Here is a 26,684-nt window from a genome sequence, read left to right as displayed (position 1 = left end):
AAAAAAAAAAAAAAAAAAAAAAAAATCAGGACTCACTTATCAGTGGTCACTTACTAATAGGTGGTTTAAAATCTGCCCTTTCAAGCAATGTCTGTATGCTAAGAGCTCCCGGGCCTCTAAAGAAGGCACTTCATTGCGTATTTCATGCACACCTTCATGTGTACTCTAGTCTACCCTCCCACGACTGGGCTCTGGCTGTGTTTGCCGCCAAGAACACTCGATGGATACCGGGGCCTGGCTGGAGCGTACTTGTCACGGGCCGGCAAAAGGCCTACGTGTATCATTACCAGGGTGAGGCCCAGAGGTCAGACACCGGAGCCAGCGTTCAGCAAAAGACCCCCTGTGGCCCCTAACAGCAACTTCTGCCCGTGGTTTCCCAACGCTCCCCCGTCTTGGGTGGGAAAACTGCCCTTTAGGACCCGAAGAGGGTCCGGGAGAGACAGGCCTCAGACAAATGCTGTCCTATCCGAGTGATCCCACACCGCACTTCCTAGGATTCATGACCTGGTCTCTGCCCGATGGGCCTGAGAGAAATTGCTTAGGCTCCGCCGACCCTCCGCCCTGGCGAGTGCTTCTTTCAGCACCGCAGCGCGGACAGCTCCCGGGAAGGCGAGGAGGGGAGGGGAGGGGAGGAGGCGCGGCGAGCGGCCTGGGGTTGGGGGGGGGAGCGGAGGGGAGGAGAGGGCCAGCGAGGGCGGGGAGGTCTGGGGAGGCGACGCGGCGGGCAGGCGGGGCCCGGAGCCCGGCGGCACTCCCTCGGGGCGGCGCCCACCCGGAGTCTGAAGCCGCCGAGCCCCAGGACAGAGACTGCAGGGATCCGGGGGTGCGGGTAGCTCCTGGTTGGGGCCACGGAAAGATGCCGGTCCGTAGGGGCCACGTCGCGCCCCAAAACACTTACCTGGACACCATCATCCGCAAGTTCGAAGGCCAGAGTGAGTGTGTGTGTGTTGGGACGGGGATGGGGGCGACCCGGAGTCCTCGGTCGGTGGCAGAAGCGGTCAGACCCCTTTACTAACTTACGTTGGGGCAAATAAGGGAGCGGGGGGGATTGAGCATTCTGAATGCACAGTCGTTCCCTTTGAAGTCCTGTAACACCTCCATCCTGGAAAATGGGCAGAGCGCAGCTCATACCCCTTCCCACAAAATAGTTTTGCTGGTGCTCAAGCCCGGGCTCCCTTTGTAATCACTGCTCTGCTCCTCCCTCCGGACTGTTCCGCAGCTCTGAGGTTTCCTTGACTCCTTCCCTCTCCCCTGGACAAGCTGCTTTCCCCGGGTCCAACCCCTAACTGGTCACACCTCTCCTCTCTCCTCTGGACCTTCTCCACCGTTTCCAAGTCTTGAGCCTTTCTCCCACTTCACCAACCTTTGCTGCCCGGCCCTTCCCAGCATCCCCAGGATGGCTCCCCCGGCCTGCTCTACCAGTCACCATCCTCCCCCGCCTCCTTCACCCTACTTTACTCTGAGGAGGAATGACTCCCCTTGATCTTGGTTCTTCTGCCTTCCCCCACCCTGACCTTCCCCTCCTTCCAAGCCATGCTCCTGCAGCTAAATTCCCACATCTAAGTTCTCTTTCCCGCTGCCCTCAGTCCCTAAAATCTTCCCCTCCCTGCTGCCCAGTCCTGGCTTCCCGGGTCTCGCTACCGCCTACCTTCCACCCCAGGTCGTAAGTTTCTGATAGCCAATGCTCAGATGGAGAACTGCGCCATCATTTACTGCAACGACGGCTTCTGCGAACTCTTCGGCTATTCCCGAGTGGAGGTGATGCAGCGGCCGTGCACCTGCGACTTCCTCACCGGCCCCAACACCCCGAGTAGTGCCGTGTCCCGCCTGGCGCAGGCCCTGCTGGGGACTGAGGAGTGCAAGGTGGACATCCTCTACTACCGCAAGGATGGTGAGACACAGCTGGGCTAGGGGTTCCGCAGGGCAAGTTTGGCTAGCCCCTTCTCTTGTCCCACCAGATGACCTGGGGAGGACATTTACCTGAGGACTAACGGGCCTGGACAAATCCTGCCCCCTCTCTGGGCCTCAGTTTCCTCACTGGCAGGGGGAGGCAATGGGTTTTGCTGCTCTGCCATCTGTGGTCTTTTCCAGGGGCTTGAGACAGGCTCATCCAGCAACTGGTACCGACCTGGGGCAGAGCCTCCTGCTCCATCATCCCTCCCCTTTGTCCTCGGTCTCCTGGCTGTCCACTTTGTCACTGTCAGCCCCAGCTGTCAGGCAGCTGGGGTGGAAATTAACCTTCCCTCATCTGCATCTGCTCTGGGGATTAGGGGAGGAATCACCCCCTCAAGGCCTCTGCAACCAAGGAAGGCATGGGAGCTCCTGGTTAGCTCATCCAGCCCCAGCTCTTTGAGAAGATAGGGTCTGGAGTTTGCCCCAACCAAGAAGCTCATCCAGATGGAGTTTGTGTTGTTGCTGCTACTCAAACTTATTGCAAGCAAAACAGTCAGGGGCTAAGAACAAAGCCCAGCAGCCTTTGAGCTGATCCTCTCAGGACTACAGTATCCCTGGTACAGCTGGGAAAGAAGTATTGATAGGACCCAGGATCGGAGCCTGAAAGCCCCTTGGAAATCACCACAGTCAAGGCCCACAGCTAATCTGGTTCTAGATCAGAATTACCTGGGGCATATTTTCTAAAACGTATCTTCCCTAGAGAGAGAGGTTGATTTACAAGGCACAAGATGGGACTAGGCAAGTGTATTTGGAAAAGCTCCTAGCAGTTCTGATGGCCTGATAAGTTAGGAATCACTGGCTTAGACAAATTCCTTCATTTTGTGGCTGTGGAAGGGACTTGCCAAAGATCTCACTGCTAGGTCCAACATGACCCTGGAGCCAAAATCTCTGGACCCTTCCTAAGAGATGTCTGTTCTGAGTAATCTCAAGAGGAAAGAAAGGCCCCAGTTTTCTGTCCTTGGAGACAGGACTTTTGGAAGAGGAAGCCTCCAGAAAAGAGAAGCTCCTATGGAAAATAGTACGAGGGCCAGCAGAGCACAGAAACATGCTTTTTGGACTGGGACTGATGGGTACTGAGACCTCAGATTCCAGAGGCCTGGGTGTGTGTGAGTGAAACAGTATGAGTGTGAATGTTAGAATGTGTGTGCGTGTGCATGCATGTGTGTAATTATGGTCTTCAGGGGGAGCTTCCTGGGCATGTCCTGACTACCGCCGTGGCTGTCCCTCGCCACTGCCACCAGCAGGTTTGGCAGAACTCATAGGGTTAATGAAGTCGGAATATTTTTAAAAGCTGTGAGCTCACGTCTTCACGTCACTGCAGGGAGGAGGTGACAGTCAGGGGAGTGAGAAGGGTCCTGGAGGAACAGGATGGGACAGCAGGAGGTAAGGGGAAGCAGGTCCTTTGTGCTCCCTTCCTTGACCCCAAAGCTCTATCTGTACCTCAGAGGGTGAAAGTTGATTCCAGATCCTGGGGATGCCAGGTCAGGGCTCCTGGAGTCCCATCAGGACCCTGCAGTTGCCTGGGTAGGGGACAGAGGTCAAGGCCAGGCCTTAACTCAAACGCTGCCAAGCTCCTCCAGCTATTAGAAAAGACCCAACTAGAGTCGGAGGGTGGTCCTGGGTGAAAACAAAAACTATCCACATATCTGCCGCTGTATAAGTTCCAGTCTGCCCCTATCCCACCCTCAGTCCTTCTCGTCCTGTTGCCCAAGCCTTTGACCATCTGGACATTCCTGAAATTGACCTGAAACCCAGAAAAGGGAGCTTCCTGGCCTGCATTACACTAAGGGAAGGATATAGTGCTCAGATAACTCATGTTCACCTTATGGTCCTCTCTGACCACATGATTCTTTTTTTAAAATAATCATATTCACCTGCACCTTACAGTCCTGCTGAGGGATATCCTAACGGTGATTTATTTCTTTTCCAGATCAGTATTTTCTCTGTACTCCACCCCCTGACTTTAGGGAGGTAGGAAGGGGTCCTGAACAGATCCCTAGCTGGTTTATTTATAATCCTCTTTTTCTCTAAAAGGGTAATCCACTGCATAAAGTCGATTCAGAGGCCCGAGCACTTGGTAAAAATCACCCCCTTGAGCCAAGGTCAGAGACCTTTGAGAAATCAAGGCTCTTTCTCCATCTGTCTTTGCTAGGAAAAGTAAGAACTTAACAGAAAGGGAGGAAGGGGGACTGTCACGAGACTAGAACGAACGAGAGCAGTCATGGAGAGCACTCAGCCCTCCCTTACCCCTGCCCCCACTGGGCACGTGCCAGAGGGCTCAGCCCTGCCTGCCTTTGCTAGTCCTCTACTCCGATGAGCCTAAACCAGGATCCTGTGATCTCTAGGCCAGACTAGAGGAGGGCTGGGGCTTCTCAGTCCTCAGCTCCACTTAAGGAGGACAGGGCAGGGCTGAGGTCAGGAGCTACTGTCCCTCCCTTCCTTCCCCCAGTGTTTCCCACACACTCACCTATAAATGCCAGGAGGGCCGAGCTGGAGGCTGCATGGTGCAGAGTGTCATAGCCACCCTCCTAGTGGCAGCTCTTGCAGCACCGCTGGTCCCTGAGGGCTCAGCACATTGCTAGGTGGAGTGTGTGGAGAGAACTCAGAGTAAGGCTGTGGGTGTAGCTCAGTGGCTGAGTGCCTGCCTGCCTATCATGGGTGAGGCCCTGGGTTCAAACCTCAGTACCGTACGTTCAAAAAAAGGGGAAGGCTGTGAAGAGACTAGAGTGAGGGTCAGAGTGGGGAGAGGAGGTGGGAAAGGAGAAGCTGAATGGGAAGCACCAGGGGAGCCCCTAGAAGGGAAAAATAGGCAGACTGCGGTTTCTCCTCCGCAAGAACGCCGGAACAGTGCCGCTCCCGGGCACAGCCTCTGGCACTCACCTACTGCTCACCCAGTCACCGGTGGGCTCTGGGCTTTGGAGAAGCAAGGACAGCTACCCTGGGGTACAGGGAGAGGATGTGCTGGATTCTTCCAAATTCTCGAAGGCTCCTGTCTGCCTACCCGAGACTGCTTACCCCAGACTGCTCCAACTCTGACAGCTATGAGGGGCTGGTCTCTGGCCCATCCCAGTCTGGGTTTGCAAACAATAATGGATAGGAAGACTGAGCCCTGGCAACACCCAGCAACATAGAAAACCTGGAGGCCTCTCCGCTCTGCCCCCTCCCTGCCCCCTCCCTGCCCCCTCCCAGGCTAAGTCTGCCCAGTACCCAAGAGACTGGGGACATAATCTGGCTTTAGAGGCAGGACCCTTGCCACACCCCAGGCTGACAAGAGTGACTATAGCAATGCAACCCCAGGAGAGGGTCAAGCCAGGCCGGGGGCCTCTCTGCGGTGTGGATGTCTCCCCTGGGCCCAGGCAGCAGCTGGCAGATAGCTGCCTGGTGCCTGGGCGTCCAGGAATCTGATCCGGAGGAAAGAGGGAGGGAAGAGGAAGGAGGCTCAGCTGTACCCCTGACAGCTATGAGAACGGGCTGGGGAGGTGAGCAGCAGAGAGAGAGTCTAGGAAAGGGGGATTCTAGTGGCCCTCAAAGTAGCAGTACCGCTGCTGGCTGGCCACTGTGCCCTCGTATTTACACATACATGCTTTCTTTACTTCATCAACAAACACTCAGGAGAAGTGAGGCAAATCCAAATCTGCCTTTGGGAGTACAGCTCTGCCTTTTGATTTGCGTGGTCACCTAAGGCCCCTGTCCCTGAGGATCCTGCCCTTTGGACCTGATACCTGCCAGCAGTTTGAATAGAGGGACATAACCGCCACGGAATGCCTGCTCATAGGGTCTGCCCTGTGGTACGCGTCATTTCAACTGGTTTTGCTCCATCCACCCGTGGGAAGGTAGGAGGCAGGAGCCTGGAGCAGAGAGCGAGCAGAGACTGCGGCCAGAGGTACAAGGGGCCAACAGCTGCGTGTGAGCTGCCCCGGAGGCGGAGCAAGGAGCGAGGGGTCTGCTCTGCCCCCAGGTGCCCTCTTCCTTCCCTCTGACCCCCAGGACACTGCCCTGCTTGCTCCCTGGTCCCAGCCTCTGCCTTGGGACCCTGCCCCAGCGCCCTCCTCCCAGACAAGGCCTTTCCCTTTGCCAAGCGGTTGTGTGCCAAGAGCCCAGGGCTTCTTGCTCCACGGCCCCTCCCAGCCATGGCAAATCAGTTTCTCAGAACCTGGCCTATCACCTGCAGAACAGAAGCCTATGCCTGCCCCGCAAAGACCTCCTGAGGCCTGCTGTGCCCATTGGCTCGATGCCCAGCACTTAGTGTGCACCCAGCAACACGTTCCTTCCAGTGTCAGAGAAGGGGGCATTTTTGTGGTATGGCATTATGGGAGCTCAGCCCAGAGCGACATGGGGGTAGAGTGCCCCAGCTCGCCTCCCCCACTTAATCCACCCCATCTGCTCAGCTTTAATTACAGCACAAACAAACCTGGAGACTAAGCCCTGAACTGAGGGCCGTGCCTGGACTTGGACCTAATGCCACATTATCTGCTAATGAGCAGCTTAGTTGCTCTCCCTATCTCTGCCCTGTGGGCGGGGCACTGGCCGGCCAGCCTTACCCACCCTCTGCCCATTAGCGCCGGGCACTGTCTAGACCTCTTCTCTCCAGTGAATGCCCTTAACTTGACCTTCGCTCAGCCTCCTCCCTGGGCAATGGAGAAGACCCTTTCAGTGACCCTCCCCCGCCCCTGCCAATGCTGTTTACAGCCTCCAGCTTCCGATGCTTAGTGGACGTGGTACCCGTGAAGAACGAGCAGGGGGCTGTCATCATGTTCATCCTCAACTTTGAGGACCTGGCCCAGCTGCTGGCCAAGAATAGCAGTCGCAGCCTGACCCAGCGCCTGCTGTCCCGCAGCTTTCTGGGCTCCGGTGAGTGAGTGAGGTGGGCTGCGGGTGGGGGTGACCCGGGCAAGCTGGGGTCACCCACTAGAGCAGCCAGTGTCCTGGCCCTGGCTGCTCTGACCCAGGCCCTGGTTTCAGAGGGCTCTCATGGCAGGCCGGGTGGACAGGGGCCCGGCCCAGGCAGGGGCAAGTACAGGACTGTCAGCCAGATCCCGCAGTTCACACTCAACTTCGTGGAGTTCAACCTGGAGAAGCACCGCTCCGGTTCCACCACAGAGATCGAGATCATTGCTCCACACAAGGTGGTAGAGCGAACGCAGAACGTCACTGAGAAGGTCACCCAGGTGCGAGCCGGCAGGGCAGGGAGGGCAGGGCTGTGCCGGTCCCCTAGGGTCCCCTGCCAAGCCCTGGACCTGGGGTTCTCTGGGATATTGACTAACAGAGATGCAGCTTGTCCAGAGGCTTGTCCTGAGGCTAAGCTCCCGGAGGCGGGAGAAGCTGGAGTCAGCAGGGCCTGTAAGAGTGCTGCCTCTTAGCCCCGAAGGAGTTGGGGGTAGGAGGGAGCGGGGCGGCATGCGCAGGCCACCACTGGGGATCTGCCCAAGGCACTTCCAGTCCCAGGAAAGGATGAGTGGAGACAGCACGTATCAGGGACACAAAGAAAAAAGGAGAGGAAGAAGGGGTGGCAGGAGGCCCCAGCTCTGCCCTTGCCCCTTGCCTCTGACACGACAGCCACCTCCCCTCAGTATGCACACAGGATCCCCCTGCACGTCCAGAAGAGACAGGGTAGAGCTGACAGCTATTAGCATTGTCCCTCAGTGTCCCCTCCCCATGCGCCTCTTACTGCGCAGCTGAAGGTAAATGTCCCTGCGTGCATGCTCCTTTCTCATGGGGCTTGGTGGCCCGACCATTCCACAGGGAAATATAGAGTCTTGCTTGAGGTCCCAGTGACCAGAGCCCTGGTACTGATTCCCCGTGTGACTCTGGACAAGGGACAGCCCCACCTTCTGGGTCTCAAGACTTTCTCGTGAAAAAGGCCGCTAGTTAGATGACACGGTCTCCGTAGACCCATTTGACGTTAAGTAGCGGTAGCCCTGCAGACAGTCAAAGCGCTAATCCACAGGGAGGCCTAGGCCAAGGCTGAGTAAGGGATTGCAAGCCTTCTGGGGGGCCGTCTCCTCACAGGGGCAGCTCTTTTTCTCTCTGCCCCTCTCCGTCAGAATAGTCAGTTCTGGAACCAGATATGAAAGAGACCATTCAATCCCCCACTGAGTGCAAGGACCCTGGGGAAGGAGATAGCCCAGGCTGTAGCGCTGGGCCTTCTGAGGTCAGACAGGTGAGAAAACCCCCAGATGCCAACACCAAGGCCTTTAAATTGGCAAACTTGGTGGCCGCCATGATGAGGGGTCCTTGGATTGGAGAACTGTCTCTGCAGATGGACAGGCCCGGCTGGGGCCCTTGGTACCAGCCCCTATCTTGTTTCCTACCTAGTCCTTCTTCGCTTCACTACCCACCCAACACGGGCCCTAAGGCCAGGGCTGATACCCAACAGCTCAGAGGAGGGGACTGGCATGACCCAGAACAGGGAAGTTACACTGACCTCTACTAGAACTTTAAGTGCCTAAGGCTATGATCTCACTCCCAGGTCCCCGATGTTCCTGGGCAGGGTGAGCTTTGCGTAGAAGGGCCTTCATGCTGGCTTCAGAGGCAGCGGGAGACCAAGCGTCAGTGTGGCCCCCGGTCTGGGGTCCGGAGGAGCTAAGAGGCTGGACACGCCTCTCAGCAGCTTGGAACTTTCTTCCCTATCCCTGCAGCTTTCTCTCACTCCCCAGGCAGACAGGGTCAGGGACTGGCCTGGCGGAAGGGGAGGACACTGACAGCCCTGGGTATGGCGACTCAACCTGCACGTGGAAACAGAGCCCAGGCTGGCAGCACTCATTCGGAGGCCAGTAGCTGAGGGCCCATGTGGACTGCATGTTGGAACACAGGGACGAGCAGGCAGGTTGAGACAATAGCCTGGCTGAGCTTATAGCCTAGTGAAGGGTAATATGTGGTTAGGACTGTACATGGGGACAGAGCAGCTTCCTGAGGAAGTGCAGCATGGGCCAAGCTCTAAAGGTCCAGCAGAAAGTTACTGCAGGGTGAGGACACTGTGGCCTCCAAGGTAGGGTTTGGACGTCTGATCAGGACCCTTGTGATGGACACCAGCCCTCTGATAGAACTTGCTTCTTGTGGTTCCATCTGCTAACTGATCTTGTCTGTGATGTCAAAGCTGCACACTGCAGATTTTCTCAAACTGGAACCTTCCACCAGACTCCACCTGGTAGGAAGTGGTCGACCCCTCAGGCTGTCCCCTTGGTGGAGGGATACCCCACACAGGATAAGGAAGTGGGAGGACTGACCCTGTAGCGCAGCACCTATCCCCTAATGCAAACAGATACATCTCATGCCATGATGGCAGCCATACACAGTCTGTTGTACTTTGTTACCCGTTTTGCCCATGCGGGAAGTGAGGCATCAGAAGTTACAAAACTTGCTGCAAGGCGTGCAAGTAGCAATTGTCAGGCCTGGGATTCAATTTTGGAAGCCTTGGGACTGGGAGTTTAGCTCAGCGGCACAGCTCCTGCCTAGCAAGCGCAAGGTTGTAAGTTTGATTCCCAGTACCAGAAACCCCTCCCCACAAAAAAATTCAATTTTTGAAGCCTGGCTTCAAAACCCATGTCCATCCTACTGTCTAGTCTCTTTCATTTCCCCTCCTGGGCAGCCGGGCAAAGCCTGAGCATGTTGGGCCAGGCCCCAGTGATGCTCCGTTGCCCGTAGTCTTGGAGGCAGGAGTAGGATGGGCAAAATGGAAGAAGCGCCACTGAATGTATGGATTCAAACTCCCTGGGACATGTGTGAAGGAGCCAGGATTCCCTGATACCCAGGGCCTATCAAAGATCCAGATTGGCTATTCCCACACCAAACTCAGCTCTTTCCACTGACACCTCTGAGAGTTGGTCCCAAGGGGAAGCCTTCACTGGTCCAAGGCCCCAGAGTCCTCAGAAATGAAGAGGCTATTCTAGGGGTAATCGGCTCCTTTCAGGAACTCCCACCACAGGGGACTTCCCAAGCCCACCAGAGAGGATTGACCACCAAGTTATCCCCTCAGTCCCAGCTCTTCTCTGGGATATGCCCATAGATGACTCACTCTGGGATGGCTTGTTTCTGAGGGGGGCTTGTGAGCTTCAAACCTAGCATCACCATGGAACAGATCTGGACCCTTTGTCCTTTGTCCCACCTCCTCTGTCTCCACTTCCCCCGTTCCCTCTGCCCTTTGCAGCCTTTGTCACCCACCCTTTCCCATGGCTCCCTTCCTAGGCTTCTCCCCAAGACCTGTCTCGCCGGCAGTGGCCAACCCCACTGACCCCTCATGGCCCTCACCCCCAGGTCCTGTCCCTGGGTGCAGACGTGCTGCCAGAGTACAAGCTGCAGGCACCACGCATCCACCGGGGGACCATCCTGCACTACAGCCCCTTCAAGGCTGTGTGGGACTGGCTCATCCTGCTGCTGGTCATCTACACAGCTGTCTTCACGCCCTACTCGGCTGCGTTCCTGCTCAGTGACCAAGATGAGTCACAGAGGGGAGCCTGCGGCTACACCTGCAGTCCACTCACCATGGTGGACCTCATCGTGGATATCATGTTTGTCGTGGACATTGTCATCAATTTCCGTACTACCTACGTCAACTCCAACGATGAAGTGGTCAGCCACCCCCGCCGCATTGCTGTCCACTACTTCAAGGGCTGGTTCCTCATCGACATGGTGGCCGCCATCCCCTTTGACCTGCTCATCTTCCGCACTGGATCTGATGAGGTGAGCAAACTGCATCCAGGCCAGCAGCTGTGGTTGTGCCCTGCAGCCCAGTCCTGAGGTCTCCCTGCCTCACAGCCCTGGATGCAAGCAGACCCTGGCACTGGGCAGCTTGACCAAAGCAGGCAGAGGTGGGATAGAGGCCTTGGGCCTCTGTCATCTTCCAGACCAGCTGGGGAAGGACCAGCCATGGGCTGTCCCTCTGCCCAGCTCTCTGAGCAGCCCAGAGGGAGGCGCAGGCTACCAGCGGGTCCTTGCTGCCCCGAATTTCTGCCCCTTCTGAGATGGGCCTTTCTAAAGTCTCCACCCCTCCCACGTCCACGAATTAGAAACGGGACCCACAGCCTGCACCCCCAATGCAACCTCACCCCCTTCAGGCCCCAGCCCCTCCTGCGTCCCATGGGTGACATGAGATCGTTTTCACACTCTTCTTGGCTTCTGACCCACTTTACCCGCTTCCCTATCTCCTCGGGGCCAGCCTTCCGTCCACATCCACCCTGCCTTCTAGGCATCAGTCACCCCCACCACTCCGGCCTGTCCAGCAGGGGGTGTTCGGCAGCATCCTGTGTCCACCCCCCAGCAAATCATGCACAAGTCCTATCCTCTCCACCCCTGCCTACCCTGAGGAACCTTCTTCCCCACTTCTGCCCCTCCACACAGCAGCCAGCACGAAGTTCAGATCACTTACCCGCCTCTGCCACTCACCCCTAAGAACCTTCAGTGGCTCTCACACTTTCAGAATAAAAGCCGAGCTCCCGATGGACCCCGAGGCCCACAGGAGCAGCCCCTCCCACCCCCTAGCCTCGTGTTTCACTGCCACCATGGCCCACTCTGCTCCAGGCTGCAGTGCCAGGCTGTTTCCCATCTGGTCCCTACCACTTCAAACCTCTCTCGTGCCACCCACCTGCCAGGAGTGCCCTTCCTCACCCCCTCTGCCTGGAGACCTAGCCCGAGCTCTCAAGACTCACATCTGTCTCTTCCTCTGTGAAGCCTCTCTCACCTGCCCCGTAGAATGGACTTCCCTGTCCTCCATGCTCCTAGTGGACTTCTTTCCTGCAACCAGAATACTGTTTTCAGCTTTAGGCAGAGAACACCGTAAGGCTCCACCCCGTCTCTATCCCACTGCCGAATGCCCGGCCTAGAGCAGATTTTTCATTAGTGTTTGTTAAATGACTGTGTGACTGTATGTAGGCATGAACCAATGTGAGCCTGAACACACCCTTTCCCTGCCCCACAGACCACCACCCTGATTGGGCTGCTGAAGACAGCGCGGCTGCTGCGGCTGGTGCGTGTGGCGCGGAAGCTGGACCGCTACTCTGAATACGGGGCAGCGGTGCTCTTCCTGCTCATGTGCACCTTTGCCCTCATCGCCCACTGGCTGGCCTGCATTTGGTACGCCATCGGCAATGTGGAGCGGCCCTACCTGGAGCCCAAGATCGGCTGGCTGGACAGCCTGGGCGCTCAGCTTGGCAAGCACTACAACGGCAGCGACCCAGCCTCCGGCCCCTCGGTGCAGGACAAGTATGTCACAGCCCTCTACTTCACCTTCAGCAGCCTCACCAGCGTGGGCTTCGGCAACGTTTCACCCAATACCAACTCTGAGAAGGTCTTCTCCATCTGCGTCATGCTCATCGGCTGTGAGTATAACCTTGTGCTCTGGGCCTTGGGAATTCTGGTAGGGTTTTTTTTGGGGGGGTAGTGGTGTTTGTTGTTGATTTGAAATAGACATAACATACAGTAACAATGCCTGTGGTACTCTGATCCTAAATGCACAACACGTTTATGCGTGCACCTTTGTACAATCAGTTATACACAGAATTTAACACCCAAACTGCCCTTGCGATCCACCAGGCACCAAGACTAGCGTTTGTAGAGCCCGGTGCAAAATGGAAATGGAGGGAGCTGGGGATTTAGCTCAGCGGCAAAGCGCCTGCCTGGCAAGCGCAAGGTCGTGAGTTCGGTTCCCGGTACCGGAGAAAAACCAAAAAAAAAAAAAAAAAAAAAAAAATGGAAATGGAGGAGCCCTTCTTGAAAAATTAGTAAGAATGTTGAGCTTAGGTGGGGGCCTGTGTGACTGCACAGGCTGAAGCAGACCCTGCCAACCATCCCCCTAAGCACTTCACAGCACCCACATTTCACTCCTTCATGAGCCCAGGTTACAGGGCAGGAACTGAAGGCCCTAACTCCCTGGGACCGCACAACTAGTGAGTCTCTGCGCCCAGGGCGGGGCCAGGCGGCCAGCTCCCTGGTGGTGCGGCTCTCAGTCGCTGCACCCCGCTTCCTGTCTGCTAAGACACCTAGTTTAGGAACTTGAAAGCAGCGTGGAATTTTACACAGATGAAGTTGTCATGTTCAGAGTATTTAGAGATGTGAAAGCCCAGAAAAACAAAAACAAGAGAAAAAAAATGGGTGAAAACAACAGACCAAGAGTTTTCCCATCATAATTTTACGACTTGAAGGAGAAAACAGATGCGAACAACAGCGGAATCCACTGCCCTAGTTCTTTCTTCAAAGTAGCTTGGCCTCAGGGCCCGGGAAAATGCCAAGAGGCCCAGGGACAAGGGCAACAAACCCAAGGGCCTTTGTTCCCATCTGTCCTGGCATTGATTGTCCTGGCACTTCGGGCATTGCCCTGGACTGGGGGTTCCTCACCAAGCGGCCGCCAGGAGAGGGAGGCTTGGCGTGGTGCGGCCTGGTTTCCCGGCCAGAGGCTCACTCCCTGCCCGGCCTCCAGCACTCATGTATGCCAGCATCTTCGGCAACGTGTCAGCCATCATCCAGCGCCTGTACTCGGGCACCGCGCGCTACCACACGCAGATGCTGCGTGTCAAGGAGTTCATCCGCTTCCACCAGATTCCCAACCCGCTGCGGCAGCGCCTGGAGGAGTACTTCCAGCACGCCTGGTCCTACACCAACGGCATCGACATGAACGCGGTGAGCCCCGCCGCCCAGGGTGGGGCAGCCCACCAGCTCTGGGTGGGAAAAGGGCAAACTCCCGGGGAGGTGGGGTCCCCCGAACCCCACCCCGCCGCACCCCTCTGGACTCGCCCCCCACCCTCCACGCTGCGCAGGTGCTGAAAGGCTTCCCCGAGTGCCTGCAGGCCGACATCTGCCTGCACCTGCACCGCGCGCTGCTGCAGCACTGCCCGGCCTTCCGCGGCGCCAGCAAGGGCTGCCTGCGCGCGCTCGCCGTCAAGTTCAAGACCACGCACGCGCCGCCCGGGGACACGCTGGTGCACCTGGGCGACGTGCTCTCCACGCTGTACTTCATCTCCCGCGGCTCCATTGAGATCCTACGCGACGACGTGGTCGTGGCTATCCTAGGTGAGTCAGGCCGGGTGGTCCTGGCCTGTGCTGGAGGACAAGCCAGAGGGGCCCACACCTGGGCCGCTTTCTTCCTAACGAGCATCGCCGCTTCCTTTACTGACCAGCCATGAGCCCAGCGTGCGTCTCACAGAGCGCAGTACCCAGCTCCCGGAATCCTTAACACAACCCTCTGCCGTAGGTCCCATTTTTCTGAGAGGAAGGTTGAGGCTCTTAGAGGTCATGCTGGTATTCCAAGGCTGTGTGTCTGACTTAGAAGCCCAGGCAGGTTCCTTCCTCTCTTACAGTCCTGGGGAGATTAGGATGGCAGGTGAAAGGTCTTAGGTGGAGCAAATACCCCGGGGGGCCAGCCTCAGTCAGTGCAGCAGCAGAGATAGCAATGGGAGCGGCAGACTCCAGGCCCAAGCAGCTTTGCCAGCTGCCTGCTGTGGGGCCCGGGGAAGTCGCTTTACTCTGTGGGCATCACAGGGCCCTCGCCTTCCTGGCCTTCCTTGTGACTTCAGCGTCACCCTGAGTCTCTGATCCCAACTCAGGCTTGCCCCCCGCCTTGGGCTGCACGGCCTGGGCCACCTCCAAGCCCAGCACACAGGTCCCCCAGCGCCGCTCTGCTCATGCCTCTCCCCTGATCGCCAAGCACCAGTGCTCTGCCCTCTGCACGCTCTACACCTCGCCCAGGCTGGCTCTTCTCTCCCTCAGCCTTGGCCTTCGCCGGTGCCCTCAGGACCGCCGGAGCTCTGTACCGTGCCAGTCTCTCCTTAGACTAGAATGTTCCGTTCCTTTTTGGTATGGTCACCCCAAGATTCCAAAAGCAGACCAAACTCAACATATCCCAACCTGAAACCACGACTTGCCCTCAAAAGCAGCGCCTTTGGCATCTCCATCACCGTGGACCCACCCACTGCCAGGGCTGCACTCAACTAGGGAAGGGTCCTTCCGGCCTCCCGCCTTCTAGTCAGCCGCCGTGCCTCTGTTCCTCTCTTGGCACCTCTCCATCCCACACCTGTCTCCGTCCCTGCCTGGGTGTGGCCCTCATCGTGTCTTTCTGGGCAGGTGTGAGGAGCTCCTTTCCTGTGGCCTTGCTTATTGTCTACTCCTGTGCTCCACCTTTTGCCAGAGACCTGAGATACATGTCTACACATATTCCTCTTCTGCTCAAAAATCCCTCAGTGCGCCGGGTGCGGCGGGCACACCTGTAATTCCAGCACTCAGGAGGCTGGGGCAGGAGGCTTGGCTTGAGTTCGAGGCCAGCCTGGGCTACATAATAAGTTCAAAGCCAGCCTGGAATACATAGTACATGCACGGTTCTACTCAGTCTGGCCCCCTGAGTCCTGCTACCCAGCCCCCTGGCACTTCATGTTCCAGCCATACAGAGTATTGGTTCTCTAAACCTGACATATCTGTCCCTCCTGTGTACCTCTGCATATGCTGCCACTCTGCTTGTAGTGCATGCCGTGTGCCTGCCTGGCAGGCACCCTTCCAGGCTGAGCTCAAGCACTCATTCCCAGCTTGCCTTACAAGTGCTACCCATGTGGGGGGAGGGATAATAATTATTATTAATAGTTAGGAAGCTAGTCCAACTTATGTTTCAGTTACAAATATGAAACCCTCTCATTTTGTCCTGAGTAGATCATAATCCTTCACCTACCAGAAAACCAGCATATTATCACATTGCCCAGATTTCACATGGCAGGGTTTCATGTGTGACGCTGGTGAGTCCCTCCTCTCTCTAGGCCTCAGGCCCCTCCTCTGTGGGTGACCTGCCATGCTGTTCTTTTAGGGAGACATGCCCAAACTCTGACCTACGCTGGGCCATTAGTACCCTCTGCCCACAGGTCACCAGGCTGAGGCCGATGGACTTTCTTAGGGGAATGGCAGTCGAAGTAATCACGGTCTACAGCATCCTCGGCCCTGGCCTCTCTGTTCTCAGCTCTGACCCCGCAGTGTGATCACATGCTATTTCTTCTGCTCAGATTGCCTTTCTCCTATAGACCTGGTTTTCCTTAATTCTCTCTGAATTTCCCTGCCTGTGTAAGACCCACTCCCGGCTCCAACCTCCCCTGGCAGAAGGAGCTCCTCCCTCCCCCATGGCCCGACAGCTTGGTTTTCCTCTGTGCTGAGGCTCTACAGTTCATTCTGTAATTGTGTTGGCTGCCTATCTGTCTGCTTATTTGACAACCTCTTCTTCCTGCTTGTATTCTGTCTTCGTTATTTTCTCACTGCTGGAACAAAATACCCAACACCCACAAGTTAAAAGAGGAAAGGTTTATTTTAGCTTAGTCTGTAGAGGTTTAAGTCCATAGTCAGCTGGTTCCAAGGCAGGGCAGCATGGCAGAGAGGTATTTGCAGAGGAGAAACGGTTCATGGTATGGCAAGCAGGAAGAAGTGAGCCTCCTTCTTTCCCTTTTTATTCCATCTAGGCTGCAAGCCTATTGGTCAGTTCCACCCACACCCAGGATGGGTCTTCCCTCTTCAGTAAATCCATCACCCACAAACCCAAACTATGATATTCAGGGGATTAATACAGTATCACACACCCATGATCCAGTCACTCCTCGAAGTCCCACCTGTGGGGGCATGAGGCTTTGAGAGGACACCTAGATACAAACCATAACATATCCTACGACTAGCACATCACCTGGCATAGAGAAGGCCCAATATCCTTGCCATCTGCCCTGAGTACCCACCACATGTCCACCCTGTGACCACATGTCCACCCTGTGACCTCCAACCTTTACAGCACCTTTCACTGACCTCGTCTGGTGCCTCTTGCTTTTGGGGCACTTTCTTGACAGCCCAGTGGGTTAGGCAGGGAAGATATAGTTGTACCCATTTTAGAGATGAAGACACTGGAGTTCAGAGAGGGGAAGACAAAGAGATAGAAGCCTTGGAATTCTTGAAGGTGCTAGGAGGGTCCCCTGTACCCTGCTGCATGGCACTGGCACCCTGAGGAAGCAGAAAAGGTTGGGAATGGGCCCTTCGGTGGCCCTCACTACCTCCTGTCTGCTGGATGGGAGTGGGAGCAGTGTTGAACAGCCTGGCTAACACAAGGGGGATTCTGATGAAGGGAGGGTCTTGGAGACAGAAGGGGATCCACAAGCTCAGGACAGGAGCAGCTCTGAGGGGACCTCTGTGAAGCTCAGAAGACAGGAAGGACATTCCTTGATCTGTATCCTCTTCCTACACAGCCCGAACATCAGGCCCATCCCCAGGCCCCATCCCAACGGGATCCATGAGGGGAGGGTCGTGTGCAAGGGACTCTCAGGGAGGCTCCTGATAAGGGAGCCTGGAGCCAGACCCAGGAGGGACCATCACCCCTCTGGTTGGCAGGGAAGAATGATATCTTTGGGGAGCCCGTTAGCCTCCACGACCGACCAGGCAAGTCCAGCGCGGATGTACGGGCCCTGACCTACTGTGACCTGCATAAGATCCAGCGCGCAGACCTGCTGGAAGTATTGGACATGTATCCTGCCTTTGCGGACAGCTTCTGGAGTAAGCTGGAGGTCACCTTCAACCTGCGGGACGTGAGTCTGAGCCAGTGGGCCAGGGTGGGTGGTGGCTTCTCTGCTGCTGTCCCCTCCCCCAGTCTCTCCCCTTCTCACCTGATCTGCACAGGAGACAGCCAGTAAGGACCCTGTGTCATTGGGCCCAGCCCCTGGGAGCCATCAGGTGGCCCGAGTGCCCGATGACAGGAGGGATATGGCCCCATGTCCTGGGTCATCTGCAACCCCAAGACGCCTCTCAGGTCTCCTAACGCCAGGAGCGTGGGTAGCGAGGGACGCTGCTGAGGACACCTCTGGAGCGGTTTGAGGAGTCATATATTGTTCTCCTCAGAGGACGCTCCCCACCAGCCCACATGGAGGGGACATTCAAGAAAGAGGAGACTGGAATGGCGGCTCTCCTACCCCAAATCTCGCTGCTCATGGGAGGCTCTCCCGTGACTTCAGTGGGGGTCTCCCTGTCGCTGCCCCAATGCATTCATTGTCTCCAAACCTCTGTTCACCTGTCTGTATGCCCTCATGGGGAAGAGCCTGCAGGAAGCTCCCGGAGCTTCACCAGAGTGTGCCCAGCTGCCGGGTACCGTTTTCTCACCTGATCATGACAGGGGCCACAAGGGGAAGCAGGGGTAGGGGGAACAAAGAGGCCCAGCTTTGGTCTCTGTTGCTTGATGCTCTTGTTCCCTACAAGGCAGATGGGGGTCTCCAGTCACCACCCCAGCAGGCCCCCGGCAAAGACCGCCAAGGCTTCTTCCTCAGTGACAACCAGCCAGGTGAGCACAGCCAGCCCCTGCCGTCTTCTGCCCTTTCTTGGTCTTCTCCATCCTGCCTTCCCAGGGGGAGAGGACCCAGAGCCCCTCAGAGGGTAAGAGGGGAGTTCCTCCCTGCGCTTCCCTCTTCTCCCCAGTCTCCCAGCCCTGATGACCCGTGGTCTCGGGGCCGGAGAACCAGGGCTCACTGTTTACGGGTGCGGCTCCCAGGGGTAGGTGCTGCCCAGGCCCCTGGGGTCCACACCAAGGCACTAGGGAACCCCCTGGGCTGCAGATCCCTGAGCAATGAGACCAGAACTAGAAATCCCTATTCTAATAGCCCCTCCCCCATAAGCTGGGTCTCCAGCGTCTTTCCAGGGGTACAAGCTACCAGGTCCTGCAAACCAGACCTCTGTAGTAGCAAGGCCTCACGCTCCGGGGCACCCAGGTAAGGAGAGCTACTCCCCACACTATTCTATGGCAGGTAAAGGGACAGCACCAGCTCTTTGGGGGAAGGACAAGCCTACAGAACCAGCCACTTCTGTGTGGAGCAGAAGTGTCCCTTCCTTCCTGCAGGTGCGGCGCCATCCCTGAGCTTCTCAGATGCACCTGGCCTCTGGCCTGGGTTGCTCCAGCAGATGCCTCCAAGGCGCAGGCTGCCAAACCTGCAGCAGGGGCCAGAGTGCTGGTCTCAGGAACTCGGCTCCAGGCTAGAGCAGCTCCAAGCCCAGATGGACAGGTGAGAGCTCCCTCTGGCAACACTTGGAGGCAGCAAAGGGCAGGCCCCGCCTGCAGTAGGCTGGGCATGGGCGCACCCTCCTGGTGTGTTGGGGAATTGCTGGGTGTTGGGTGGGTTTTAGAGTGGCATCCATTTAGGGGCAGATTTTTCCAAGTGTGTCACTAAGAACAATTTTTTAGATGGCCTCTCCGAGAAAATCCTGGAATGCCAAGGAAGGTTCATGGGGAAAATGCACATCAATTGCAGAGTAAATCCTACGGAGCCTTGGAAAGAGCTGGGAGCAGGGCTGTGGTGGCAGAGACAGCTCAGGAGCAGCGCAGTCCTGGGTTCAAATTATGGCTCTGTAACTCACCAGCAAGAGTGTGGAACAGTTACTCAACAGCTCTGAACCTCAGTTTGCCCTTTTGTGCAAATGATGCAGTTAGAATGATCATGACAGCGCATCATTGGGGTTGAATGTTGTGGCCCCATGCCTGAACACTGGCATCATCAGAGTCAGGGATACGTTAAGAGAAATTTGGGCAAAGGCTGCAGCTCCCTGTGGGGAAATGGCTTCAGGTCGGTCCCAGGCTGCCACTGCATTGAGCAGGTAGAGCATGGAGACCGCAGAGTTGAGAGCTGCCCTCAGGACCTGAACTGCTCTTAGAAAATTGACCCTGACTGCAGCGGGTCTGTCTGGCAGGCTGGAGTCCCGCATGTCATCAGATCTCAGCCACATCCTGCAGCTGCTTCAGCAGCCCATGCCGCAGAGCCATACCAGCTACATCCTGAGAGGCCCTGCCTCCAGTGACCTGGCCTTGTTTCCTGCGGCCTCAGCAACTCAGAGTCCCGGGCCCAGGCTGCTCCTGGGCCATCTGCCCCCTGCACAGGTGAGAGGTGAGGGGGTTTCCAGCGGCTTCTCTGGAGACAGGTACATGCCCCCCCTACTCCCGGCTTGTTCTGAATGTGGCATCGGGCCCAGAACCTCAGTGGCTTCTGTTGTTCCCCCTACACAGCCTACTTCCACCTTTCTTCCCCTTCCCAGAACCTACCTTATGGTGACTTAAACACATGTACACCGAAGCACAGGAATTCCTCTTCCGGGATGCCTCACCTGGCTGTGGCGGTAGACAAAGCCTTGACGCCGTCCTTGGAACAGGAGCAGCCTGAGGGGCTCCTGTCACCCCTGCCCTCACCGCTGTGTCCCCTGGAGGTACAGGGGCTTGTCTGTGGTCCTCGCTTTCCCTCCCTGCCTGAACACCTTGGCTCTGTTCCCAAGCAGCTGGCGTTCCAGCGATATGGCTCAGATCCTGGATTCACAAGGAGTTAGGACCACTGAATCCCAGGATAAAAGCCTCCACACGGAGATTACAGGTGGCTGAGGTGAGAGTTAAGAATCGGAGGAAGCAGACAGGCCCAAAGATGGGCCTCTGAAAACCATTCTCCTAGAGTAACTACAAATTGCTAATCCAGGTGAGCCCAGGTGACATAGAGGACTTTGGCCAGCCCTCCTTAGGGGCTCTGTGTAGACAGCAAGCCCTCCCAAAGGCGGGGGAGCTCAGGTGTGAAGGTAGCTTAAAAGATAGATCTGTGAAGGAGAAGTAAGAAGTTTCTGGTCTTCCTTGAGAGTCTTGCTCCGGGTTGCACGTGTGATCACCTCCTGGCTCAAAATCAGCTGCCACCTCAAGGTCCAGTACTAAGGCAGAGGCCTGGACAGACCTCCTGCCAGGATCCTCCAACCAGGCTAGAGGTAAAGGTGTCCTCTCTGGTAGACGGGGCGGAGCAGAACTTCAGTCCTGAGCCCCTGCCTCCCTGCTAGTCCCATGACAATATCTGGGTCCCTTGAAGGCAGTGGAATGTCGCGAAGCTAATAAAGTCAACACATTTCATGTTGGGTCTGAGTCTCGTCCTGTTTTTAACTGCGCTGTGGCCTTCTCAAGGAGTGGGATAGGGGCTCACTCTTCACCACATCCAGCATGTTGGAGACCTGCAGGTGGCTCATCTGGGGCTGTTCTCCATACTGGGGTGGAGGGCAGCAGATGAGGTTTGGCGGCCACAGGGAATTATGACAACAGCGAACACTTGCCGGGCAGTCCCCGTGTGCTAGACACCACCTTGACTGCAACGCAGGTAATTAGATTCATGTCATCCTCAAAACACCTCTGAGCGGTCAGCATTACTATCTCCATGTAGGAGACGTAGCGTCAGTAGTGGAGAGACTAAGAAACTTAAATGAGCATGTGGAGGGCTTGTCCGTTTTCCAACACGGTGCTGGTTGCGTAGGTGTGTTCAGGTTGTGAAAACATGTGCTTCTGTGGGTGAACTGCACTCTAGGTTGAAAAAAAAAAAAAGAAAGAAAGAAAGTCCTGAGGGAGGGGGCTCCACACCTAGCTCCTCAGAAAGTGCAGGCAGTTGGATCATAGGCTCAAGCCTGTGTCCTTGCCCCAAAATAAAACAATAAAAAGGGCTGGGGGTACAGCTCAGCGGTGGAGTGCTTGTCTAGGCATGCATAAGGCCCTGGGTTCAGTCCTCAGTATCCAAAAAAATAATAATAATGCCCAACATGATAGGAAAAAGAAAACAATTTCAGCCCAGACAGTCTGGTTTGAGAGCATGTACATTTAGTCAATCTGCTGTAAAGTTAAAGTAGCTGTCCATTGGTCTTTAGTCCTTTTCTCCCGAAAAGATATTTTAAAATGTATGTCCCCCCCTCACATTATTGACGCCTGAAATAGTTCATTGATAGTTTCAAAGGATGGGATGTCTGATGTGTTGTAAATATTTTACTCCACCTTATATTAATCCACTTCCATAGTGATTTGAGGGCCTTGAACTTGCAATCCTCCTGATTCAGCCTTCCACGTGGCTGAGATTACAGGCACATGCCACTGTGCCCTGGCACATCATCCATTTTTAAAATATTGTCATTTTAAAAATTTATAACAAGACAACATTTGCAATTTTTTAAAAAACCTATTTCTCTTTCATTAAAAAAATAAAACTTACCTGCAGAGAAAACTTGTCCACATAAGTAGGCAGCCCTCAAAAAAAAAAAAGTTGTTATATATAATATTGCCGCCTCTATTCCTTGAATTCTTTATCAACTGTCTCACTTTTTTTTTGTTTGTTTGTTTGTTTTCCGGTACCGGGAATCGAACTCACGACCTTGTGCTTGCCAGGCAGGCACTGTGCCGCTGAGCTAAATCCCCAGCCTCTCTCACATTTATCTTTAAAAATGATTTTTAATGATATTTAGCAATCCAGTACAAACCTTCAACTTTATTGAAAGCCAGAAACTGGAAACCACTATATTCATAACGATGTTACCCAAATTCCGATCTTTCCTCTAGATGCCAAACCGGCTGCACAGATTCAGGGATTAGCGTTCGCGTCGGGGTCCCTGAGAGATAGGGACAGAATGGGAACTAACAAAAACTTGGAACCACGCTAGTCGGGCTGCTGCCCATTGAAAGCCAACCCTAGACTTCGGGAACATTCGTAGATCCCGAAGAACAGCACGAGAAGACCCGACTCATGCCTGCAGCTACGTCCCTGGCATACCAGCTCTGCGCGTTAAAGGTGCCCTGCGGCGAAGATGGTTCCCGCCTGGCATCCCCCGGTGCCAGATCTGGGAGTTAGGGAGACAAAAAGCGGGGGCCTCCATTAAGGCGGAATTAAGCCTACAGCCTCTCAGAATAGCAGCGGCGAACTAGCAGCGAGAGAGCTAGGGAAAGTCATACGGAGGTTTCACTCTCAGACTCTCGGCCTAGAACGTGGATCCCCTCGGATCGCCTCCAGGTCACCTAAGTCCCGTCTCAGCCGCGGAGTGCCGTTATCCATCTGACTGACATCTTTAACAGCCAATGACATTTGGGGTTGTGAAAGCCCCGGCCTCTAGGAGCTGGGCGGGGCGAGGAGTTGGAGTGACAAACGTGCCCACCAATAATGAAGAGTTTTCAGAATTACGGCTGTGACAACCAATGCGAAGAAGGAATAGTTTCAAAAAGACGGGTCAGGCAGCCAATGGGTGGCGCCGCCGCAAAGGTCGCGTGGCTTCCGTTCCGAGAGAGCTGGGGCGGCATCCCAAGCGGAAGGTGGTGGTTGTGGGTGCCGAAGCTCGTTTGAAAGTGGGGGTCGGACCAGGCCGCCGTTGTTTGTCGCTGTGGCCCCGCTTCCGGGCTAGGCCGTTCCGCCCGCCCCTGCCCCGCCTCCCCGCGGACTCCGCGGTTTCGGCCCCCGCTCCCCTCCAGACTCGCTCTGTGCTCGCCGCAGCCCGCTGCCGCTCCGCACGGCTCTGCGGCCCCGGCGCCACCATGTCCCTGCACGGCAAACGGAAGGAGATTTACAAGTACGAAGCGCCCTGGACCGTCTACGCCATGAACTGGAGCGTGCGGCCTGACAAGCGCTTTCGCCTGGCGCTGGGCAGCTTCGTGGAGGAGTACAACAACAAGGTGGGCCGGGCAGGGGCGCGGAGCCCCGCTGGCGGGGAGCAGGCCCGGGAGCGCCCCTTCCGGCCCGGGGCCGGATCCCAGAACCCCCCGCACGCTCGCCCTAGCGCCCCGGAGCGGTTCCTCTGTGTCTGGCCGTGTGCTGGGGGTTCTGCACTCTTTGTCTCGGTTGATCCCGGCAGCATTCCTGTGGGGCGGGGAAACTGAGGCACGGTGTTGCGACGTGCCGGTGGCAGCCGGTACTTCGTGGCGGTAGTAGATCTCGAGCCCGAGTGTACGTCCCAAAGCGATGGCATGTGTCCGCGCGTTCCCCCAGCGCCTGCCGCAGTGCTTCAGTTGTTGGGGCGGGGGAGGGCCGGGGGTGACGGCTATGAGGGAAGATGCGGAGAAGTCGGCCGGTGGTCGCGCACTGCTGGCCGCGCCGGATTTGTTAGTGCGGTTTAGCGCGTACGTCCCCGGCCCCCACTTCCACGCCCAGTTACCCGCGGTGGATTCCCAGCCCTGCTGCCAGGATTGGCATTGCTGTTGCTTCTGGCATCCGTGCTCTTCGGAGCGGTCTGCTGTTGGAAACTGGCCCGCTGTGCGATCCTGGCATTGTTCTGGAAGAGAAAGGTGACACTTGATCTGGTCTTTTCTTGGCTTCTTTCCTGTTGATTTGCGATCTTCAGTGGTAAGTTTTGCTCCTTTTGAGTGTCGGTCGATTTAAGAAACGGCGTTGGTAGAAGGGCGAAGCTTTTAAGCTTGCGGTGCAAAGCAAATGTGTTTGTGAACCTTGTGGGGAAGTTTTCTTTCCTTTATCTCAGTTTCTTTATTAAAGCTGCGGACAGTAGTGATCAGAGCAACCGGAAACTTCGGCTACTGGTGTTTAAAGCCAGTACTGCTTTTTACTGCCGTGAACATCAGACTTAAGACTGGAGCAGTGACAGGCCTGACGCAGGGGTAGAAAAGCCAAGTGGTCTAGGATCGAGTCCTGTCTGACCCACTGACTAGCTATGAGGTGTTGCACAAGCCAGTTTTAGTACGATTGACCCCCAGCTTGCTTCAGGACACAAATTCTGTTTACATGTGAAGGTCTGCTAAAGTTTTTTTTTTAATACTTTAGGTTTGTTGGTAGTTTTTCAGGAGCACACCTGTTTCTCTGGAATAGGTCCTAACTTTGGTATCTCTCCCCTTTGAGAAAGAGATAAAAGGTGTGAATTCTCACAGCCACATGTGCAAATCCCAGGGAGCATACACTGATGCACCCTGACCCACGCAAGACGGCTTTATTTCCTTTTCTCTCATGTCTCTTTCTGCCATGGCAGACAGCAAAACTGGGAATGGAATGAAAAGACCTGATGTGAATATTGTGTAAGATTAAGACCCACTAGAACTGTTATTTAAAGACGCCAGACCTCTTCTCATGATTATGTTTTCAAGTACATAGAATACATAGGATTCCAAAGGAAACCAATTATTTTGAACTACGAGTATCAGGATTTTTTCTTTTTAAAAAGTGGTGATGGAGGGCCGGTGATATAGCTCAGTGGTACAGCGCCTGCCTGGCAAGCACAAGGTTCTGAATTCCATTCCTGGTACCAAAAAAAAAAAAAAGTGGTGCTGGGCCAGGGATTTAGCTCAGTGGCACAGCGCCTGTCTGGCATGGTGAGGTCCTGTGTTCGATTCCCAGTACCAACCTGCAAAGTGGGGATGTAGTAATATGTACCTTTAAATTAACTCATTAAAATAAGTTATACTATCTAGTGTAATGACTGTAACTTGAAGATAAACAGTATTTTAACATGTTTAACACCGATAATGTGATAGGAAAAAATGGAATTTCTGTTGGAGAGTCTTAGATATTCATACTGCTGCGTGTCACTGCCTGCATTCATTCCCCCCACCCCGCTTGTTAGTACATTCATAATTATGGAAATGATGTATTTGAATTAGAGGTTAGTGAAAGTAAGTGTAATTTTCCAGCTCACGTTCATGGACCCCAAGTTAAGAAACCCTGTTACACAGGCTGTAGGAGCGTCCAGGCAGTACGTCCCCCTTTAAAGCAGTGGTTCTCAGGCTGTTTGGGGGAAATTCTGCCTTGAAAGTGGCAGACTTCATAATTTAGAGACATTTAAAGAATTAAAATCTTTAGACCTTAGGTTTCTGCTTTCCATGGATAAATACCAGCAAAGGACAGCATAACACAGCAAATTAGCATTGATGACAAGAGCCTAAAATGGTTATCTTTTTTCATGTGGACACATTGACTGAGAAAACATGATTATAAATTTTAAATTTTAATATGATTATGATTTCCTGTTATAAAATTGTTCATAGTTGGTCCGTAGAATTAAATCTGTAAGATTTTAAGAGCTTGATATCCAGGTGTTCCCTGATGAGAACATATATTTATTTTATTTATTTATTTTTTCTGAGACAGGGTCTTGCTATGTGGTTCAGGCTGGTCCTAAACTCACCATGTAGCCCAGGCTGGCCTTGAACTCTCAGTGATCCTCCTGTGTCAGCCTCCCTAGTGCTAGGATTGCTTTCATGTGCCACCACCCTTGGCTGAGAATAAATTTAGTAATTATTGCAGAATAAAGAAACATCCTATTAAATACATTTGTAATAAAAACCCTATTATTGGTGTTGTGGTTTACGGCTCCCAAAGGTGCTGGAGCAATGGGTTTTGGTATCAGAAGGAAGGTTCTCTAAATTTTACTGTGAGAATCCCCTGAGGGATTTGCACGTTCCTTGGCTCCACCCCTGAAGGTGACAGGCAAGCACAGTGGTCTAGATGGCTTTCTAAGAACTTCTTCCGAGTTACCTTTATATTTGCATGCTTCTGAATGTGGGTTCTGCCTTCCTTCCAAGTTCACCATAATAAAAGCTCTATTGCTGGATAGCCTCTTCCAGATAGCCTGGGTTGAGTTTTTTTTTTTTTTTTTTTTTTAGTTTTCTTCTTCAAGATATAGGGATTGAACCCAGGGCCACATTCATGCTAGCCAAGTGCTGTACTACTGAGCTACATCCCCACCCCTGGGCTGAGTTCTCAATCCTTTCGTTTCCCAGTTTTGTATGGCTGTGGGCAAGTTATGCTCTGGGCTTCAGTCTCCTCATCTGTAAAACAAGGCTAGTAAGTACTGAGTTTCCCTGTCTTATAAGGTTGTTATATAGACGATATGTAATGGACTTAGGAACTCTATCTGGTATGGAGTAAGTCATTTAGAAATGTTAGCTACTTATTATATGTGCTGCTGAAGCAAGCGTGTTAGCTATTTAATCATCAGTGTTACCACACCTATAATTAAATGGCCCACCAGTACTTGGAGGCTGAGGCAGG

General features: G+C 54.7%; 2 protein-coding genes across 6 annotated transcripts in view; both read left to right on the top strand.

Annotated features, from left to right (window-relative positions):
* The first annotated feature begins 823 nt into the window (after positions 1-823).
* On the top strand, positions 824-21,240 carry Kcnh6 (potassium channel, voltage gated eag related subfamily H, member 6). 4 transcript variants are annotated; one of them, XM_013503169.1, is made up of 15 exons: positions 824-932; positions 1,661-1,891; positions 6,643-6,804; positions 6,916-7,121; positions 10,207-10,632; positions 11,867-12,021; positions 12,181-12,266; positions 13,364-13,563; positions 13,701-13,953; positions 17,281-17,474; positions 18,139-18,220; positions 18,552-18,644; positions 18,773-18,935; positions 19,618-19,804; positions 19,960-20,261. In XM_013503169.1, the coding sequence occupies exons 1-15, from the start codon at positions 857-859 to the stop codon at positions 20,242-20,244; spliced, it is 2,799 nt and encodes a 932-aa protein (XP_013358623.1). In that variant the 5' UTR covers positions 824-856; the 3' UTR covers positions 20,245-20,261. The 4 variants fall into 4 exon arrangements, with proteins under 4 accessions (XP_013358623.1, XP_005402264.1, XP_005402268.1 ...); XM_005402207.2 differs by having other exon boundaries at positions 11,867-12,266; XM_005402211.2 differs by lacking the exons at positions 824-932; positions 1,661-1,891 and adding an exon at positions 5,668-5,836 and having other exon boundaries at positions 11,867-12,266; positions 19,960-21,239.
* Positions 21,241-22,978: 1,738 nt separating this feature from the next.
* Dcaf7 (DDB1 and CUL4 associated factor 7) overlaps positions 22,979-26,684 on the top strand; it is a 27,536-nt gene continuing 23,830 nt past the window's right edge. For both annotated transcript variants that reach the window (XR_263709.2, XM_005402206.2), the window contains exon 1: positions 22,979-23,365. Coding sequence is in view for 1 of the 2 variants with exons in the window: in XM_005402206.2 (XP_005402263.2) it covers positions 23,228-23,365 (138 nt within the window). In the remaining variant the exon portion in view is untranslated. The remainder of the gene's footprint in view (positions 23,366-26,684) is intronic.

This window comes from Chinchilla lanigera, unplaced genomic scaffold (genome assembly GCF_000276665.1).
Source record: "Chinchilla lanigera isolate Chin_1 unplaced genomic scaffold, ChiLan1.0 scaffold00077, whole genome shotgun sequence".
Taxonomy (NCBI): Eukaryota; Metazoa; Chordata; class Mammalia; order Rodentia; family Chinchillidae; genus Chinchilla; species Chinchilla lanigera.
Note: the sequence above shows the minus strand (reverse complement) of the source record. Positions and strands in the feature narration are given on the sequence as shown.

Excerpts from the sequence above, each read along its gene's own strand:
- Kcnh6 (XM_005402207.2), top strand. The coding sequence starts at position 857 with ATGCCGGTCCGTAGGGGCCACGTCGCGCCCCAAAACACTTACCTGGAC. Across the intron at positions 10,633-11,866 it reads TCCGCACTGGATCTGATGAG|ACCACCACCCTGATTGGGCT; the intron begins GTGAGCAAACTG and ends CCTGCCCCACAG. Across the intron at positions 17,475-18,138 it reads TCACCTTCAACCTGCGGGAC|GCAGATGGGGGTCTCCAGTC; the intron begins GTGAGTCTGAGC and ends GTTCCCTACAAG.